This window comes from Hyperolius riggenbachi, chromosome 5 (genome assembly GCF_040937935.1).
Source record: "Hyperolius riggenbachi isolate aHypRig1 chromosome 5, aHypRig1.pri, whole genome shotgun sequence".
Taxonomy (NCBI): domain Eukaryota; kingdom Metazoa; phylum Chordata; class Amphibia; order Anura; family Hyperoliidae; genus Hyperolius; species Hyperolius riggenbachi.
In genome coordinates, this window is record NC_090650.1 from 11,377,763 (window position 1) to 11,395,548 (window position 17,786).

The window sequence follows — 17,786 nt, forward strand, 5'->3', positions numbered from 1 at the left end:
ATAAAAGAAATTTGTTGAAGCATCATTCTGTGTGGAGTCTTTTTTATTACTGAGGAGGGTAAGGGAATGCTGTCTTATATATGCTGCCTGTTCCTGCCTAATCTCATTATGTTAATTTTTTAACTAGCGTCCTGTCCAATCTAAAATGGAAGGAGACAAGTCTCAGGGTTGCTGTCCTTCCGACTCCTGGAAAAGACGTTACCACAAGTAAGTTTGTCTTTCTTATTTTCATATGTTAATGTGAAATAAAATGAGCCAGGATAGAAAGGACCAGTGTGATTTGAATTCTAAAGCATAGTAGAGTATTGTACCATGTTAGCCATCAGTAAAAGGAAGACATTTTGAATATTGGCTAACTTAAAAGAATAAGAGCAAGCTTTCGGCTGTGAAGCCTTACAAGAAGCAAAAAGGATTAAAGTGGATCCGAGATGAACTTTTACTCATTGCATAATTGTGTTCCTTTCCTATTGTTTATAGGGCATTCCTCAAGCCAAATACTTTTTTGTTTTTGTTTTAATACTCTAATTCCCTATAAACTAAAGCCACGCCCACAGGTTTTCAGAGAGCCTTGGTAGTAGCAAGGGCTCATGGGAGTTCAGTCTGGGCAGGAGGAGGGGGAGGTGTTACTAGCCAGAGATTTCAGAGGCAGAGGGGAGGAGAGAGGAGGAGGGGATATTAGGCTGATGGCTCAAGCTGCAGATAAGCTTGCCTCTGTGTAATGTTTACAAACAACATGGCGGCTGTCATTGTATCACAGGAAGAAATAATCATATTCTATTAAAGCTGTTTGCAGCTAGATTTGTTGTGTAAACTATCTAAACTTTAGATAAGATATATAGACAAGTTACTTGTTATAGTTAGTTTTTCATCTCGGATCCGCTTTAAGTCTGATGAAGGCTGCACACGCGACAATGTGCTCTTATTCTTTTAAGTTAGACAATGAATGGTATTATTCTAATTCAAAACTTCTCGAATAATAAAACATTTGTCTTAATAAATCTTTATGGTATGCATGACTAGGGGTGTGACAGGGGTGGAATTAGGGGTGGGGCTTAGAGAGACACTGAAGCAAAAAAAAATTTTGATACAATGAATTGGGTGTGTAGTACGGATAATTACTAGAACATTAGTAGCAAAGAAAATATTCTCATATTTTTATTTTCAGTTATATAGTTTTTTTTTTTTTTATAACATTGCATCATTCTCTAAGGGTGGCCACTGATGATCTAATCTTTATCATCCAATCTTACCAAATCTATGTAGTAGAAGAGTAAACTGATGAAATATATTAATTGGATACTATATGCAGTTCCCTTATATTAGATAGAAATGGTAAGATTGGATCATTAGTGGCCACCATAATATTTGCAGTTTCCACACTACTCAGCATTCTAAATGATTTTACAGAGCAGGCCAGTGAACTATTGACCTGTCCTCTGGAAAGAAAAAGAAGATACAATGACTGACAGTTGAGATAACAAGCTTCAGAAGACAGAGCTCTCTGCGACTTTGAAAGTCATGGAGCTCTCTCAATGGCTCTTTTGGATAGATAACTGGAGTTTCTTAACTCTTTCTGTACGGGAAACAATATTAGACGTATGTCTCTGCTCGTGATGTTTTATTTCTTAGCTGTACTACACATACAAATCATTATATCATTTTTTTTTTCCGCTTCAGCGTCTCTTTAAGTGTCCCTCTTTCTTATGTAAATGCCTCACCTGAAAACCCCTTTGTGTGACTCTGCATTTGTGTTTGTTCCCTGCAGGGTGACGGTGACGATCTCCTACTTGGGGCACCCAGAGCAGCTCTCCCAGGAGGTCTACCAGTACGTGGACTGCGGAGGAAATGCGACGTACCACCTGGGCCAGTCCAATCTGCCGGTCTTCAAGCAGCCGTGAGCTCCCCCTCCAGGCGGGAGGGAGTTCTGCGCATTTTATTTTGCTGTTGGCAGCGTATGGCTAGCAGTGGTTTGCGGTGTGAGCTCGCACAGCTTAGTGAGTGATTTGCACTGGTAGATTAGATTCTAACCCCTCGTAATCTAGAATGAAGGATTCCATTCACCCAATCACCTGACGCGGCTCGCCAATCTCACGTGTAAATAATTCTGTACATAGCGTGTTGTGTGTGTGTGTATGTCACGAATGCAGCTTGTTTGATGCGTTCGGCTAAACGGTCACTTTAAAGTGTAAGCGTGAAAATAAGACACTTTGCAGGTGTGGTCGGTATTACAGTTTACCGGCATCGCATTGTGGATTCTGCTTTCAACGCTGGAAAATGACACCAAAACTATTCTGTTGTTTACATGTGGGAGCAGAAGCCTAATTTCTGTATACTGACCACTTCCTGCTCCACTCTGCTCCCGCTAAAACCTCCAACTCCACCCTTGTGTTCTGCTAGCCACTCCCTGCTCTGCTGCTGCTGTCCGGCTCTTCTCCTCCTAAACACTCCAACTCCACCTTCATATGTCTCCCAGCCACTTCCTTCTCTACTAATGCTTCTCAGCTCCGCCTTAACCTTCTAACTCCACCCCTGTATTCTCCTAGCCACTCCCTGCTTTGCTGCTGTCTGGCTCTACTCCTAAACCCTCCAACTCCACCTTCATATGTCTCCCAGCCGCTTTCTGCTCTGCTAATGCTTTGCAGCTCCTCCTACACCCTCCACCTTTACTTTCTCCTAGACACTTCCTGCTCTGCTACTGCTGCCCTGCTCCACTCTGCTCCTGCAAATATTCCAACTCCACCGTCATATGTCATCTTAGCCGCTTCCTGCTCTGCTACTGCTTCCCTGATCAGCTCTGCAGCTCCACCCTCCTATCTCTTCCCAGCCACTACCTGCTCTGCTGCCCTGCTCCACCCTGCTCCTGCTAAACACTCCCCCACCTTCATATGTCTTCCCAGCCACTCCCTGCTCTGCTCTGCTACTGCTGCCCTGCTCCACTTTACTCCTGCTAAACACTCCAACTTCTCCATTTACATGTATTCCCAGCTTTTTCCAATCCTGCTCCACCTTGCTCTGCACAGGAGTAACAGGGCCATAGTAACACAGCAGGAAAGGAGAGTTGTATAAAAATGAATCTTCTATGTTGCCTCCTCCATGTAAACAATATAGGGGGATTCACTGTCCTATTGGGCACCAGAAGCAACACCCATAATGCAGTGTAATTACTGTATTACTGGAGCAGTGGGCACCTGTACAAGCTCTTTTGTATCACTGATTTTACACACTCAAGGGTCAGGCCAATGGGAAATCGTATTTTAGGTTTTGACACTAGCAAGATAGATTGAATGGTGCACATACTTTTAATATCTCTGAAGGTGGCCACACACCATACAATTATTAACATTTCTTTTCAATTCAAGATTTACACTCAATTTCTCTGATTGTAACATTTTGAAATTCTGACCAATGTACCACATACATGTGTATTCAATTTTCCCCAATTATGAAAAAAATGATTGAGAGCTGAAAAAATGGCTTGCGTCTCTACATTATGATATTGTCAGTCTGCCACACACTATACAATCTTGCAAAAAAAAAAAGTATCAAAAATTTACGCCACTCCCGATCGAGAAAAAAACAAAACATAAAAAGGGAAATGCGATCGTTCTGTTCTCCTGAATAAAAAAAGCTTTCTATTTTTCTGTAAAAACAATCGCTTTTATTGAATTGCCGTAAAATCGCATAATTTTATTGTATCGTGTGTGGTCATCTTTAGGATCTGTACCAGAAAAAATCCTCATACAATAAGATATAAGCTCCACCCATCTGGCGTACTGACTAATGAGCACTTTATGATGGGGGTGGGGCATAAGACATGAGGAGGGGCATAAGCGATATGGTGGGGATATCTCACTACTGGTAGCGTCAAAAGCTGAAAAAAAAACAACCGATTCTGCCAACCAGTGTCCATCCTTAAAGATAATGCCATTGCTCAGTGGACCGCCCCCCTCTTACTAATACTGGCTTCTTGTGTGCAGCGGATGAGACCTTATTGCAGACTGAAATATTGAAGCGGACAGTAAAGCCACTAATTCTTTAGACTCTCACAGCACAATCCCTGGGGGAGGGGCCAATTCACAGCAGCATCACGGATACGTCATTTCCGGGTACTCTGCAAACCGTGCCAGATCAAAGTCTGATTCTAACCGGAACCCCCGACCTCTCTAATGAAATGCCCATCTAAACCCAAAACAAGGCGAGTTCTCACAGCAATCGTACTGAGTGCCTATGAAATTATTTTATCTATCCTAAAATCCATTGTACGGCTGTGCACCTATCCATACAGGATTAAGTCTACTAGCGTTGGAGGAGTTTCCTGTAAGCAGATTGGAGTCCCTCACCACCTACTTCCTGTGAAGCACAAGTCAGCGTTGTGTAAAGAACATTATTCTGTTTTAGTGCAGGGTTGCTAGGGAATGTAGCAACTGTTGCTCTTCCCATTTTACAAGCATTGCTTGGTTACAGTGGAATGACCCGCCCAGCAGCTGAATACAGAGGAGGCAGGATGAGGGCTGCATTGGAGTTGGCTGTAACATTCCGGCCATGAAACTGATAGTCTCTCCTTCTGTAATCCTGTTAATATTCACTTCTTAACCTGATCGCTAATTAGAAATTGCCTGACTCAGTATTTGAGTTTGACTGTAAGCTTCTTCCCATCCACAAACCAGCGAGAGCTGTTACAGTTACCGGTGCTGCCATTATCTGTAGGTCGCAGTATAAGGTTCAGTTTCAAGTCGGAGAAGAATATGGTGGCTGTTGCGCCAATCACAGTGATCAAGGGAGTGGAATTATAAAAAGGGCTCTGGTTTTTAAAGGGCACCTGAAGAGACAGGTACATGGAGGCTGCCATATTTATTTCCTTTTCACAATGCACATTGCCTGGCTGTCCTGCTGATTATCTGCCTTTAATATTATAGTCACAGACCCTGAACAAGCATGCAGATCAGGTGTTTGACTTAAAAAACAACTGAAGTGAGAAGGATATGGAAAATGACATTTCTATTTCCCGTTAAACAATACCAGTTGCCTGGCAGCCCTGCTGATCTCTTTAGCTGCAGTAGTGTCTGAATCACACCCATGAAACAAGCATGCAGCTAATCCAGTCATACTTCAGTCAAACACCTGATCTGCGGCATGCTTGTTCCAAGTCTATGGCCTAAAGTATTACAGGCAGAGGGTCAGTGGGACTGCCAGGCAATGTGTATTTTTTAAAAGGAAATGCGTATAGCAAACCTCCATATCCCTTTTGTTTTAGTTGGTCTTTAAAGTGGATCCGAGATGAAAAACTAACTATAACAAGTAACTTGTCTATAAATCTTATCTAAAGTTTAGATAGTTTACACAGCAAATCTAGCTGCAAACAGTATATGATTATTTATTCCTGTGATACAATGAGAGCAGCCATGTTCTGCTTGTCACATTACACACAGGCAAGCTGATCTGCATCTCCAGCCCTCAGCCTGTGACAAATTCACTCCTCCCTCCTCCCCTCTGCCTCTGAAATCTCTGGTTAGTAACACCTCCCCCTCCTCCTTCCCAGACTGAGCTCCCATAAGCCCTTACTACATGAGTCTGAGAATGCCAAGGCACTCTGAAGCTGTGGGCGGGGCTTGTTTAGTTTATAGGAAATTAGAGTAATAAAACAAAAAGTATTTGGCTTGAGGAATGCCCTAGAAGCAATATGAATTATGCAATGAGTAAAAGTTTATCCCAGATTTGCTGCATGTTTGTCTTAGGTGTGTGATTCAGCGACTACTGATGCATGAAAGATCAGGACAGCCAGGCAACTGGTATTGTTTAAAAGGAACTAAATATCGCAGCCTCCATATACCTCCCACTTCAGTAGTCCTTTAAGGGGGAAGATTATCTCTACAGAGAGAGTTAAAATGAAGGTAGTTGGGATGATCTGCAGACAGCCTCATCTAATGGTTGTCAGTGGTTACAAGGCAGCTAAACTAGGCGTGTAATTTCTGTCTACCACTCAGCGGCTGCCTCTGCACTGCAGAGCTGGGTCACCCACAAGGCATGTTAGGCAGGTGCCTAGGGACTAGAGAGGGACCAGTGGCCTGAATAACTGTAGCCCCCACCAAATCTTACCCAAAAAAAGCTAAGGGACCATCGGGGCCAAAGTTGCTATTATTGCTTAGGGTCCAACTTTCATCTTAATCCATCTTTCTTTAAAAACCCAGCGAGTTATTAAGCCTTTTACCTGTAATATGGTTTCTTCCGCTGCACATGGTTGACAGGTACACTTTATTTACACTTATTTTTTTTTAAAACTAGAAGAGGCTTGATTGGTTCTGTCCATTTTTTTTTTAGGTTTTATTTTAGCCTGTGATTAACCATTTAATGTTTGTGTTGGTGAGAACGCTGTACTCGCTGCCGCGCTCTCCGGATCTTGCTTTTGTGCATCGTTCGGGTGTTAGAAAAAAATGATTTTATACGTTTTGATGTTCACCGTAAGAAAAAAAAAATGAAGAAAAAAGTTGATTTTATGGAATTTTTTGTTTTTAAACCATTGGTTGTGATGAGCTTATTTTTATAGGGTATATGCACCTTTCTGGATGAGCCCTCGTCAGTTCCGTTACCCCACAGTGCCTAATCGGTAAACGTAACTTGTCACTGCTATCTGTAGATACTTTCTTTGTGACACGCCTACCTTCCTACATACACCGTTTTCTTACTAAGCATGAAGAGACTTGGTAGAAAGCAACAGTGCCGCCTGCAGACCGGGATGTGGTACTGCAACATAAATGTATACTAAGGGAGAACTCTGGGTTGTGTTGAACATATCCCTCTAATTATATCACCTGTTGCAATTCATCTTTAATGTTAAAAAGGGAAACGCAGTACATAACTTGCCCATTAATGATCCAATTTCCAGTCTGCTTGACCGTACTATCCAATCGTTGCGATCGATTGGAAACCGTTCTTTCGGGAGTGGAAAATGATCAGACAAAAGTAATCGTTGTAAACTGATCATCGATTGGCACAATTAATGGTACCCGATTGATCGTATGGTCAATTATTTGGAATATTGTATTGTTAATTGGCACCTAAAGTCTTTGAAAGGTTGCTGAAAACCTAATTTAATCTATTGACAGTGCTGACTAATCCTGCACTGAGTCTTAAAGTGGTCATGAACTCTTGCACTGGGCAGAAGGAAAACTAGAGAAATGCACCCTGTATGTATTTAGAGAGTTTAGCCTGTCTCATTGCCCCTCATCTGTGACTAATCACAGCTGTAATTTGATCTCTCAGCTTTGTCAGCGGCTGTCTCGACAGAGCAGCAAATTTGTAAACAAAGGATGTTATTCCTATGTCTGCTTCCATGAAAGCAGCAAGTAGACACACTGCAGACTTATTGCAGGATTTGTATCCGTTGTAACAAATAAATGTTCTTCTTTAATGGCTATTATGCTGTTGCTTATCTTTTGCAGCAAAGAGGAAGTTCTGAGTTCAGGCCCGCTTTAATAGACAATAGAATGGCCGGGTTCTCCCTGGAAGAAGTTGCTTATTGAGGACACAGCGGGATTAATAAACTTCTTTCGAAAGTTAATTTAGTCTTTCAGCACTCTTTGAAAACCTATTCAGATGTTAGTGGCGGAAAGTGATATAATTAGGGGGAGACTTTTATCTCCCACATCTCGGAGTTCTCCTTTAGAAATGGCGAATGAGACGCTGGTATTTTTGGTTTGCATGCACCGTTAATGCAAATTCCAAGCTGCATGCCATTTGCATTAACTTTGCATGCAAAACGGAAATATGAGTATCTCATTGGCCATCTGTGTCCGCCTTTGAGTGACATTTCATTGAAGCGTAACTCTGTAGCCAAAACTTTTTCCTGTAGCCCAAAAAAAAAAAGTTTTCTGGAGGTGGGTTCTTGTTGCTGTCTGTGTTCCTATTTCCCCTTTTTGCCCTGGTCGAGTTAGGGAAGTAAATTATAGGAATTCCAAGCTGTCACAACAGTAGCAATCGGGAATGACTGTCTGTGGGTCACCTGCTGACCAGTATTGGGGTCTCCCTTTGGGCAGCTGTCACATGACTTCCTCCCAAGGACAGGAACTAAAGGCAGCCGTACACAGATTGCCACCAGATCGACCAACAGATAGATCCCTCTCTGATCTAATCTGATCACAGGGGGATCTATTGGCTGCCTACACTGCACACAGATTGTGAATCGGTTTCAGCATGAAATCCATTCACAATCTGTGGAGCTGCCACTGCCCGCCGCTCCCAGCAATACATCACCTCTCCGCCGGCGCAGGTCTCCGCTGTTCCTTCTGCTTACGCTGGGCATCTTCTCTTCACTTCCTGTGACCAGCAGAAGTGCAAACAGTAGAGGGCGCTCTACTGTTTGAACTTCCCCCTGACAGGACAGGAAGTGAAGAGAAGATGGCCAGCCAGAGAAGGGACAGCAGGGATTTGCGCCGGCGGAGAGGTGATGTATTGCTTTGTCGGTCGTCGGCCAATCAAACGCAACTATCGACGTGCTCCCCACCCACCTGTGATCGAAATTTTCTGCCAGGACAGATCGACGGGATCGATTTCGGACAGAAATCGGTCGATCGGTTAGCTTTTGCGTTATCGATTTAACAACAAATTCGATCACAGTGATCGAATCTGCTGTATATCGGCGGGAATTTGACAGTGTATGGGCACCTTAAGAGGACACTGATGACAAAAATCTGCCAGAACATCTAAACCTTTTCCGTACTCTCCAAAACAAAGATAAAAGTTTTGGCCAGAGTTACATTAATTGGGGGAGGTAAAATGATAGTATTTTTTTGGAGGGTTGAGGAGAAGTGAGGACCTCTGTCAAGTCGCGGGGATGTGTGAATCACAAAATTCTTTGAACTAGGTAAAGCCCTGGTACACACATACAATTTTGATTGGCCAATGACTGACCAATTCTACCACCTCCATGTAATATGAGGGGTAGCTTATCTGAATATTATGAACATACCGTGTAGGCAAGCTCTCCTACTACATATAAAAGGTAAGATTGTCCAATCAAAATTGGATGCGTGTGCCAGGCTTCAGATTGCCTATGAGTGAAAGAAAGATTTGTATGGGTTTCGGCTGTGTGCAGCCCTCTGATTTGAGTTGCCCGATAAGAGGCAAGAACAGTATATTTTGTACTCTTTACGTCTAACAGAAACTTGTTCGGATCATTTTATGCTACTAATGTTTGTGATTTACTGGATTTCATGATTTGTGTTGATTTTTTTTTTTTCTGTTTTTTTGTGTACTGAAATAAATGTGAAGCCTTAACCGGTTTATAACCAGAATTATCTGTCGCATTCACCTTTCTGTACAAAGTTTACTCGTCTCGTGAGAATGTTTTACCAGCTAACGCTAATAGCGATTAGCATAGTGGGCCTGTACACGCCGATAGACACCCAGTGTAACAAATTAGAACTCTATACTGAAGAACAACATGCAGATATACATCCTACATCACCAGCAGGAAATGCAGCTTACAACAGAGAGGATACAGAGTGAATACAGGAAATTACAATCCCATGGAGATCACCATCATGTTTTGCACACAGTGACATCTTGTGGTTGCTTTACTATACTGCAGTTTAAGGTAATAGTGTTGTTAAAGAGAACCCGAGGTGTGTTTAAAGAATGTTATCTGCATACAGAGGCTGGATCTGCCTATACAGCCCAGCCTCTGTTGCTATCCCAAACCTCACTAAGGTTCCCCTGCACTCTGCAATCCCTCATAAATCACAGCCATGCTGTGAGGCTGTGTTTACATCTGTAGTGTCAGTCTCAGCTGCTCCCCCGCCTCCTGCATAGCTCCGGTCCCTGCCCCTGTCCCTTCCCTCCAATCAGCAGGGAGGGAAGGGATGCAGGCGGGGACTGGAGTTCTGCAGGAGGCGGGGAGAGCAGCAGACTGACACTATAGAGATAAACACAGCCAGCTCTGACAAGCTGTTTGTCAGCAGCATGGCTGTGATTTATGAGGGATTGCAGAGTGCAGGGGGACCTTAGGGGGGTTTGGGATAGCAACAGAGGCTGGGCTGTATAGGCAGATCCAGCCTCTGTATGCAGATAATATTCTTCAAACCCACCTCGGGTTCTCTTTAAATCTCTAACAAATAGACTGTCGTAGTAACCAACACCTCTGGGATGATTCTGATGTTTGCACTAGCCTGGGGCCGGTTTCATTACCTGTAAGCGAACGGACCTGATTTATCGCAGTGTCCGCTGGGCTGGAGAGGCCCTAAAAAGTGTTACTTATACTTATAGGATGACTGCGCAAGGTAACAGTGGACTGTGAATTAAGTAGAAATAACATTTCCAATTTCTAATTATTCATATTTTTTTTTTTTATTATTTTTTTTTTTTTAGAACTACTTAAAAAATTATCAGCAGTAGCATTTCTTAACGGTGTTCAGAGTTTTCACTTTCCAGCACCTTGCAATTTTTTTTTTTTTGTTTAAAGAGGATCTGTCATACTATCTTAGAAAAAAAACACATAAGTAGATAAACACTTGCTCTACTTAAAGTGAACCAGAGAGGAAGCACCCTTGTGTATTTTATGATATATATCGGTAAGAACATTAGAGAAAACACTTACCATGCTCTCTGTTTCATCCTCACTGCTAAAAGTGTCTGTTATCAGCTGTGATAAGAATCCCGGACTGAGCATTCAGCCTGGCTTTGCAGGGAAAAATTATAGCTGAGTCATTATAGCAGAGCCACAAGGGGGCAGGCTTGGGCTTGAAAAGACACCAGAGAAGACAGACTCAGCTATAATCTTTCCGTAGCAAAGCTAGACTGAGTTCTCAGTCGGGGATTCTTATCAGAGGTGAGAACAGTCAGATTAAACAGAGAACAATAAAACAAAGAGCAGATTAGGTGTTTACTGTCATGTTCCCACTGATTTATAAGGTAAAATACAAGAGGGTGCTTCATCTCTGGTTCTCTTTAAAGGAAAAAGTACCAATAGTAGCTGAAAAGGTACTGTCAACATTTTGAATATTAGTTTGCTTGCAGGTGATGTAAAGGGAATTTTATTTACCAGCTGTGAAAATAGCACCTAGGAGACAACTCAGGTGAAATAGTGAATTGCATATGGGCCCAGGTATTGAATTGCCTTCAGTGGGTACACATGAGGTCATAGTTCCCTGAGCTTATCATTATACAGATTGGTTGCCTGGCTCTTTTGTCTGATTAGCTTGTTCTGTCCTATGGTGAGAGGAGGGGGGGAGGAATGACTGAGCTCTGCAGCAAAAATGACTGCTGGCTGCAGGTTTATTCACCTCAGTGGATCATTGGAGGACACTGTACACATGCAAAACTGTCACCCGAAACGATCACAAATGAGGAAGCTCAAGTGTTTACATAGCTAAACTCCAGTCCGTGCCAGCGGGAGAGCCGGTCCTCATTGCAGAGCAAGGATCATCCACGATGCAACATAGGCTGATGACTAGGGCCTACTGGGCCTCAAGGGGCTCACCTACTACTTTCTCTGACCTTTTTCTTTTTACCTCATCATAAGAGGATCATAAGCTGGCCCCAAAGATACAACCTTGCCCAGGGCCACACTTCAACTTAATCATAATAATTCTTTACATGCAAATTGTAAGCACATTGGAATTGGGACAATCGAGATCAGCAGGATTGCATTTAATCGGCCCCATTCTGAGGTGCATATGATCTGTATTCAAGCTGGAATAATTAGCATGTCACTGACATTTTTGAGAGGTTTGTTTTAGAGATGCTGTTTTTTTTTTTTTTTTTTTTTTTGCTGTAGGAAAATTGGAATGAAATATTTTCTTGAACTGCTGCTGCTTTTTCCTCTTCCCTCGAAGGATCTCTGCACCCAAATCTGATATTTCATCTCATTGTAGACACCAGGGAGATAAAACGCCAACCCGATCCTGATATCTTTTACCCGACTTTCCAGATCCTCATATCTGCAGCTGCAATACCTAAAAAAATCGAATGCAATGTAGACTGATCCAGTCTGGACTCGAACCCTTGAAGAGGAACTGTCGCGAAAATCTTATCATTTAAAACACACTAGCCGACCCGCGTCGTAGCATACGCCGCATCTTCGATCTATCTAATAGAGTACGTGCCTCAACCTTGAAGCAAGAAGAATAAAGGTGGGTACACACATCAGATAAGTCTTTGGAAAATCAAAGATCACAGATCAATTTTACCCCCTTCCGTGTAGTATGAGAGCCATACTCTACACAGTCTATTCTATGGAGCTGAACTCCCCATCAGACAGAAATCTTACCCCCTTCCATGTAGTATGAGAGCCACACCTACACAGTCTATTCTATGGAGCTGCACTCCCCATCAGATAGAAATCTTACCCCCTTCCATGTAGTATGAGAGCCACACCTACACAGTCTATTCTATGGAGCTGCACTCCCCATCAGACAGAGATCTTACCCCCTTCCGTGTAGTATGAGAGCCATACCTTCACAGTCTATTCTATTGAGCTGAACTCCCCATCAGACAGAAATCTTTGCAAGATGCTGTACACAGAGCTGCAGTACACATGCAACAGATCAGTATCTGCAAAAGATCTGTTCCTGCAAAAGATCAGTACCTACAAAATACATTCATAGTCTATATCTGCAGATCTCATACACACCTTGATTAACGGACTTCATCTGCAGATCAGATCCACCAGGATGGATCTTTGGATCTGCAGATGATTGTCTGATCTGCAGATGAATATCCGTCAAACAAGGTGTGCATTATGCTGGGCATACATGGTATGTTTTCTACCGTGTAATAGAGCCGCTGGCTCGATTCCCACGCGTCCCCGCGGGCGCCCGGATCGATTCCCGCTCGTCCCCGCGAGCGCTTTCTTATTTTCCACTCGTTTCTTCTTTTGTCCTGCCCGCCGGTATCAAGCGCAGCAGAATCGATCCGACAGGGTATCGGACACGGCTCGATTACATTGTAGAAATCATACCGTGTATGCCCAGCATGAGATCTGCAGATATCATAGACTATAAATGCATTTTGCAGAAACTGATTTTTTTGCAGGAACAGATCTTTTGCAGATACTGATCTGTTGCATGTGTACAGCATCTGTGTGTGCAGCATCTTGCAAAAAATGTTATCTGATGGGGAGTTCAGCTCAATAGAATAAACTGTGTAGGTATGGCTCTCATACTACATGGAAGGGGATAACATTGGTCTGTGATCTTTCATTTTTCAAAGACTTTTATCTGATGTTTGTACCCACCTCTAGGCTTTCCATTAGAAAATGTATGCGTGCTCAAACACCAAGTTTAACCCTAGCAAGTCTGGCTTTCCAAATCTGGCCTAATTGGCTATGCATGAGGCAATGCTCATGCAAATATGCATTTGCTTTCGCATGCCAAACTATGCAGGGTCAAAAAACTAATACCACAAAGCGGTCCCCCTGCAGGAATTAGTTCATGCTACATTAGCACCTGCTTCATGCGCACTAACTTGGGCCCCCCACATGAGAAAGGAGTGAAGCATGGGTCACCCCGAGCTTTAGAGCTCAGGGCTGACTCACGTACAACACTCCAGGGGGGGGGGGGGGGGGGGGGGGGCGGGGGACAGGCGCAGACAACTCACTGCAGGGCTCACACCACCGGAGCAAGCCATTCACAACCTGCCTCCAAAGGATACAACTGCAAAAAATGCTTTCCATGCTCAAACACCAAGTTTAACTCTAGCAAGTCTGGCTTTCCAAATCTGGCCTAATTTGTTATTCATGAGGCAATGCTCATGCGAATATGCATTTGCTTTTGCATGCCAAACTATGCAGGGTCAAAAAAACAATACTGCAAAGCGGTCGCCCTGCGGGAATAAGTTCATGCTGCATTAGCACTATCCAGGAGCACCACGGGGAGGATTCCTAATGCCACTCTTTTTATACAACCAGGGGGGACCGCGGGGTCCCAGGCTCTCTCACTGCCTGGGAACCACAGCAGCACCCCAGAGGGGGAGGCTGGGTGGCGCAGCCGACCGCCCTAAGCGTGGCCAGCGCCAGGGAAAGCCGTCCGCACCCACCTCCCAATATTAAAAACAGGCACTTACCTTAACGTCCATTGCGTTCTGCTACATGTGCATTAATTTTCTCATGGAAAGCATTTTGTGCAGTTGTATCCTTTGGAGGCAGGTGGTGGATGGCTTGCTCCGGTGGTGTGAACCCTGGAGTTAGTTGTCTGCACCTGTCTTCCCCCCCCCCCCCCCCGGAGTGTTGTACGTGAGCCAGCCCTGAGCTATAAAGCTTGGGGTGACCCATGCTTCACTCCTTTCTCATGTGGTGCCCCCAAGTTAATGCGCATGTAGCAGAACGCAATGGACGTTAAGGTAAGTGCCTGTTTTTAATATTGGGAGGTGGGCGCTGGCCACACTTGGGGGGGGGGGGGGGGGGGGGGTTGTCTGCGCCACAAAGCCTCCCCCTCCGGGGTGCTGCTGTGGTTCCCAGGCAGTGAGAGTGCCTGAGACCCCGCGGTCCCCCGGTTGTATAAAAAGGGGGCATTGGGAATCCTCCCTGTGGCGCTCCTGGATAGTGCTAATGTAGCATGTAGCAGTGTTGCTTGCGAATTTTCACCTAAGTCATTTTCGCATCGAAAATCCAGTTTTCGGCGAATTTTCACGCAAATCTTCAGAAATATTTGCGTTTTCGAAAATTCATTGTATGCAGATGCTTATGCCCTTATGCAGAAAAATGTCCACAATAATCCGCATGGAAATTCAGTCTATGCAGACGTTTATACGGAAAAATGTCCGCAATAATGCGCAAGAAACTTCTCTGAATGCAGACGCTAATGCCCTTATGCGGAAAATGTCCGCAATAATACGCAAGTAACGCGAAAATGACTGGCATAGTGGCATGAGGCGAAAATTAACGCGAAAAAATTAGATGGAAAATTTGCCTGTCAAAACGAAATTAGGCGAAAATTCTGTAAAAATTTTCGCTCATCACTGGCATGCAGCAGGGCGACCGCTTTATTGGTTTTTTGACCCTGCATATAGTTTGGAATGCAAAAGCAAATTTGCGTGAGCATTGCCTCATGAATAGCCAATTAGGCCAGATTTGCAAAGCCAGACTTGCTAGGGTAGGCCTCTTTTCCACGGACAGTTGATAGGCAGTAAAATGCCTCTCAAACTCTTACAACTGCTCACTATTGCCTGGTAACAGCTTGCTGCTGCCTGGTAACTGCTTACTGCTGCCTGGTAACTGCTTACTGCTGCCTGGTAACTGCTTACTGCTGCCTGGTAACTGCTTACTGCTGCCTGGTAACTGCTTACTGCTGCCTGGTATCTGCTTACTGCTGCCTGGTATCTGCTTGCTGCTGCCTGGTAACTGCTTGCTGAGCACACAGCTCAACAGTCCGTGGAAAAGAGGCCTTAAACTTGGTGTTTGATCACGCATAAATTTTCTCATGCAAAGTACTTCTTCTTCTTGCTCGAAGGTTGAGGCACTTACTCTATTATATATATATATATATATATATATAGATATAGATATAGATACAAATAAGAACATTTCTTCCAGAGTACAATGAGCCATAAATGACTTTTCTTATGTTGCTGTCACAGTAAGTAGTATAAATCTGACGTTACCGACAGGTTTTGGGTTAGTCCATCTCTTCATGGGGGATTCTCAGCATGGCCTGTATTCTTCATAAAGACATATCCTGAAAAAGATTTATACAATGCTGCTGGCCAGCCTCCCTGCTCGCTGTACACTTTTTTGGCAGTTGGACGGAGCAAATGCCATTCACTACGTGCTTTTAAAAATAAAGAGAACCCCCCCCCCCCCATGAAAGGATGGGCTAGTCCAAAATATGTTGGTTCTGTCAGATTTCTACTACTTACTAGTAGCAGTAGGGAATACCAGGTCTGTGAGCAATGGAGTAAACAAGGATCCTCATCTTACCCCATTTAGATGGTCTGTTTGTATTAAGGCATCTTAATGACGTATTTATGCTTGAAAAAAATATCTGTTTTCCCTTTTGATGTTTCATGTATATAAGCTGTCTGTACCACCAGCTTGCAAACTAACAGGATGTAAACCTGACGAAGGCTGCAAGGCCGAAAGCTTGTTTATTCAATTTGTAGTTAGCCAATAAATGGTATCATCCTGATTTAAAACTTCTTGCTACTACTTACTGTAAGTGACAGCAACATAGGTGAAAAGTCATTTATGGCTCATTTAACTCCGGAAGAAACATACTTCTTATTCGTATATGTTAACTTGCATTTTAACTTTTAAGATTTTCGTGACAGAGGTCCTTTAAAGAGGGAGCAAAGTAATCCCAAAGATTGCACACCGACGTCTTGCTGAGGTGGTGGGTGCAGGACCAAGTCACCAATCCATACAAGCATCCAAAGAAGGTCTGCACACCACTGTAATGGGAACTTTTTATTGCTTCATCACCATATATATACACAACTGAAGATCATTTTGGGGGCCACATAGGGTTTCCTTTGTCAAGGCACAGTTAGTCTGTACCTCTTGGTGTTACAAGCCCTACTGCATAGAGCCAAATTAATCCATGCCATGCACTGATGAGGATCAAACAATCCAAAACAGTCTGTATGCATGTTGGATTATTATGGCTCTGTACAAATTAACAAGCTGACACATCATTGCATTCCAGTGGTTCTGGAGGTGTGTTTAGCTGCTAAGGGTAACAATGGTTAATTTGCATATATTCAGCAGTGATGCTCTGGGAGACATCTCAAGCTCACTCCAACCTGAATTATCGCAAATTCTTTCTGTTTTAAGAAAGCAAACTTCTGTTTTTCTTAACATCTTAGTAAGGGGGCTTTTACAACCATTGTAGTCCCTTACACACTCCAATGAGTTCTGGGTCACCATGAGCTTGCTGGTTAGTCTGTACCTCTCGGTGTTACAAGCCCTACTGCATACAGCCAAATTAATCCATGCCATGCACTGATGAGGATCAAGCAATCCGAAACAGTCTGTATGCATGTTGGATTATTATGGCTCTGTACAAATAACAGGCTGACACATCATTGCATTCCAGCGGTTCTGGAGGTGTGTTTAGCTTCTAAGGGTACAATGGTTAATTTGCATATATTCAGCAGTGATGCACTGGGAGACATCTCAAGCTCACTCCAACCTGAATTATCGCAAATTCTTTCTGTTTTAGGAAAACAAACTTTTGTTTTTCAAGGCACAGTGACACTGTGTGACTGTGCCTTGACTCTGTGTGGCCCCCGAAACGATCATCAGTTTTACGATCGATTGTGTGTATGTGGTGTGCGGACCTTCTTTGGATGCTTGTATGGATTAGTGACTTGGTCCTGCACCCACCACCTCAGCAGGACGTCGGTGTGCAATCTTTGGGATTACTTTGTTCCCACTTTAAGGGCCAAGTCCAGAGTGGATCTGTCTACACTGCATTTGAATTTTTGAGGTTGGGTGGACCCTCATCCCAGTCTGTGATTCCTCATATCAATCGGAAGTTATCTGAGGCCCGTAGGTTACCTTTTTACGTTGTGGGGCTGCAGTACCTCCCACCGGCCTTTCTGTTTATTGTATATCATGGCGAATGTAACGTGGGGTGAATGCACAGGACTCCAGCACAGCCAGCTGCAGGCTGGGAGGTAAGATGGGAAGATCTTGGTGCTAAATACACTTCTGAATATAGGGTGTTGGTGGGGATTCCAGCAGATCTAACATCACCAATTTCGGGTGGAAAAATCCCTTTCAGTGGCATAGCTAAGGCCCTGGTAAATATCAATAATAATCGTAGTATAAAAAAAAAAACCCACCAGGACTAGTACTG

The 17,786-nt window shown here is 43.6% G+C and overlaps 1 protein-coding gene across 1 annotated transcript in view; it reads left to right on the forward strand.

The window, feature by feature from the left end:
• Window positions 1-9,290, forward strand: part of TMEM106B (transmembrane protein 106B) — a 55,292-nt gene extending 46,002 nt beyond the window's left edge. The window contains exon 8 of the mRNA XM_068235086.1: window positions 1,766-9,290. Within this exon, the coding sequence (XP_068091187.1) occupies window positions 1,766-1,898 (133 nt within the window). The 3' untranslated portion in view covers window positions 1,899-9,290. The remainder of the gene's footprint in view (window positions 1-1,765) is intronic.
• Window positions 9,291-17,786: the final 8,496 nt, after the last annotated feature.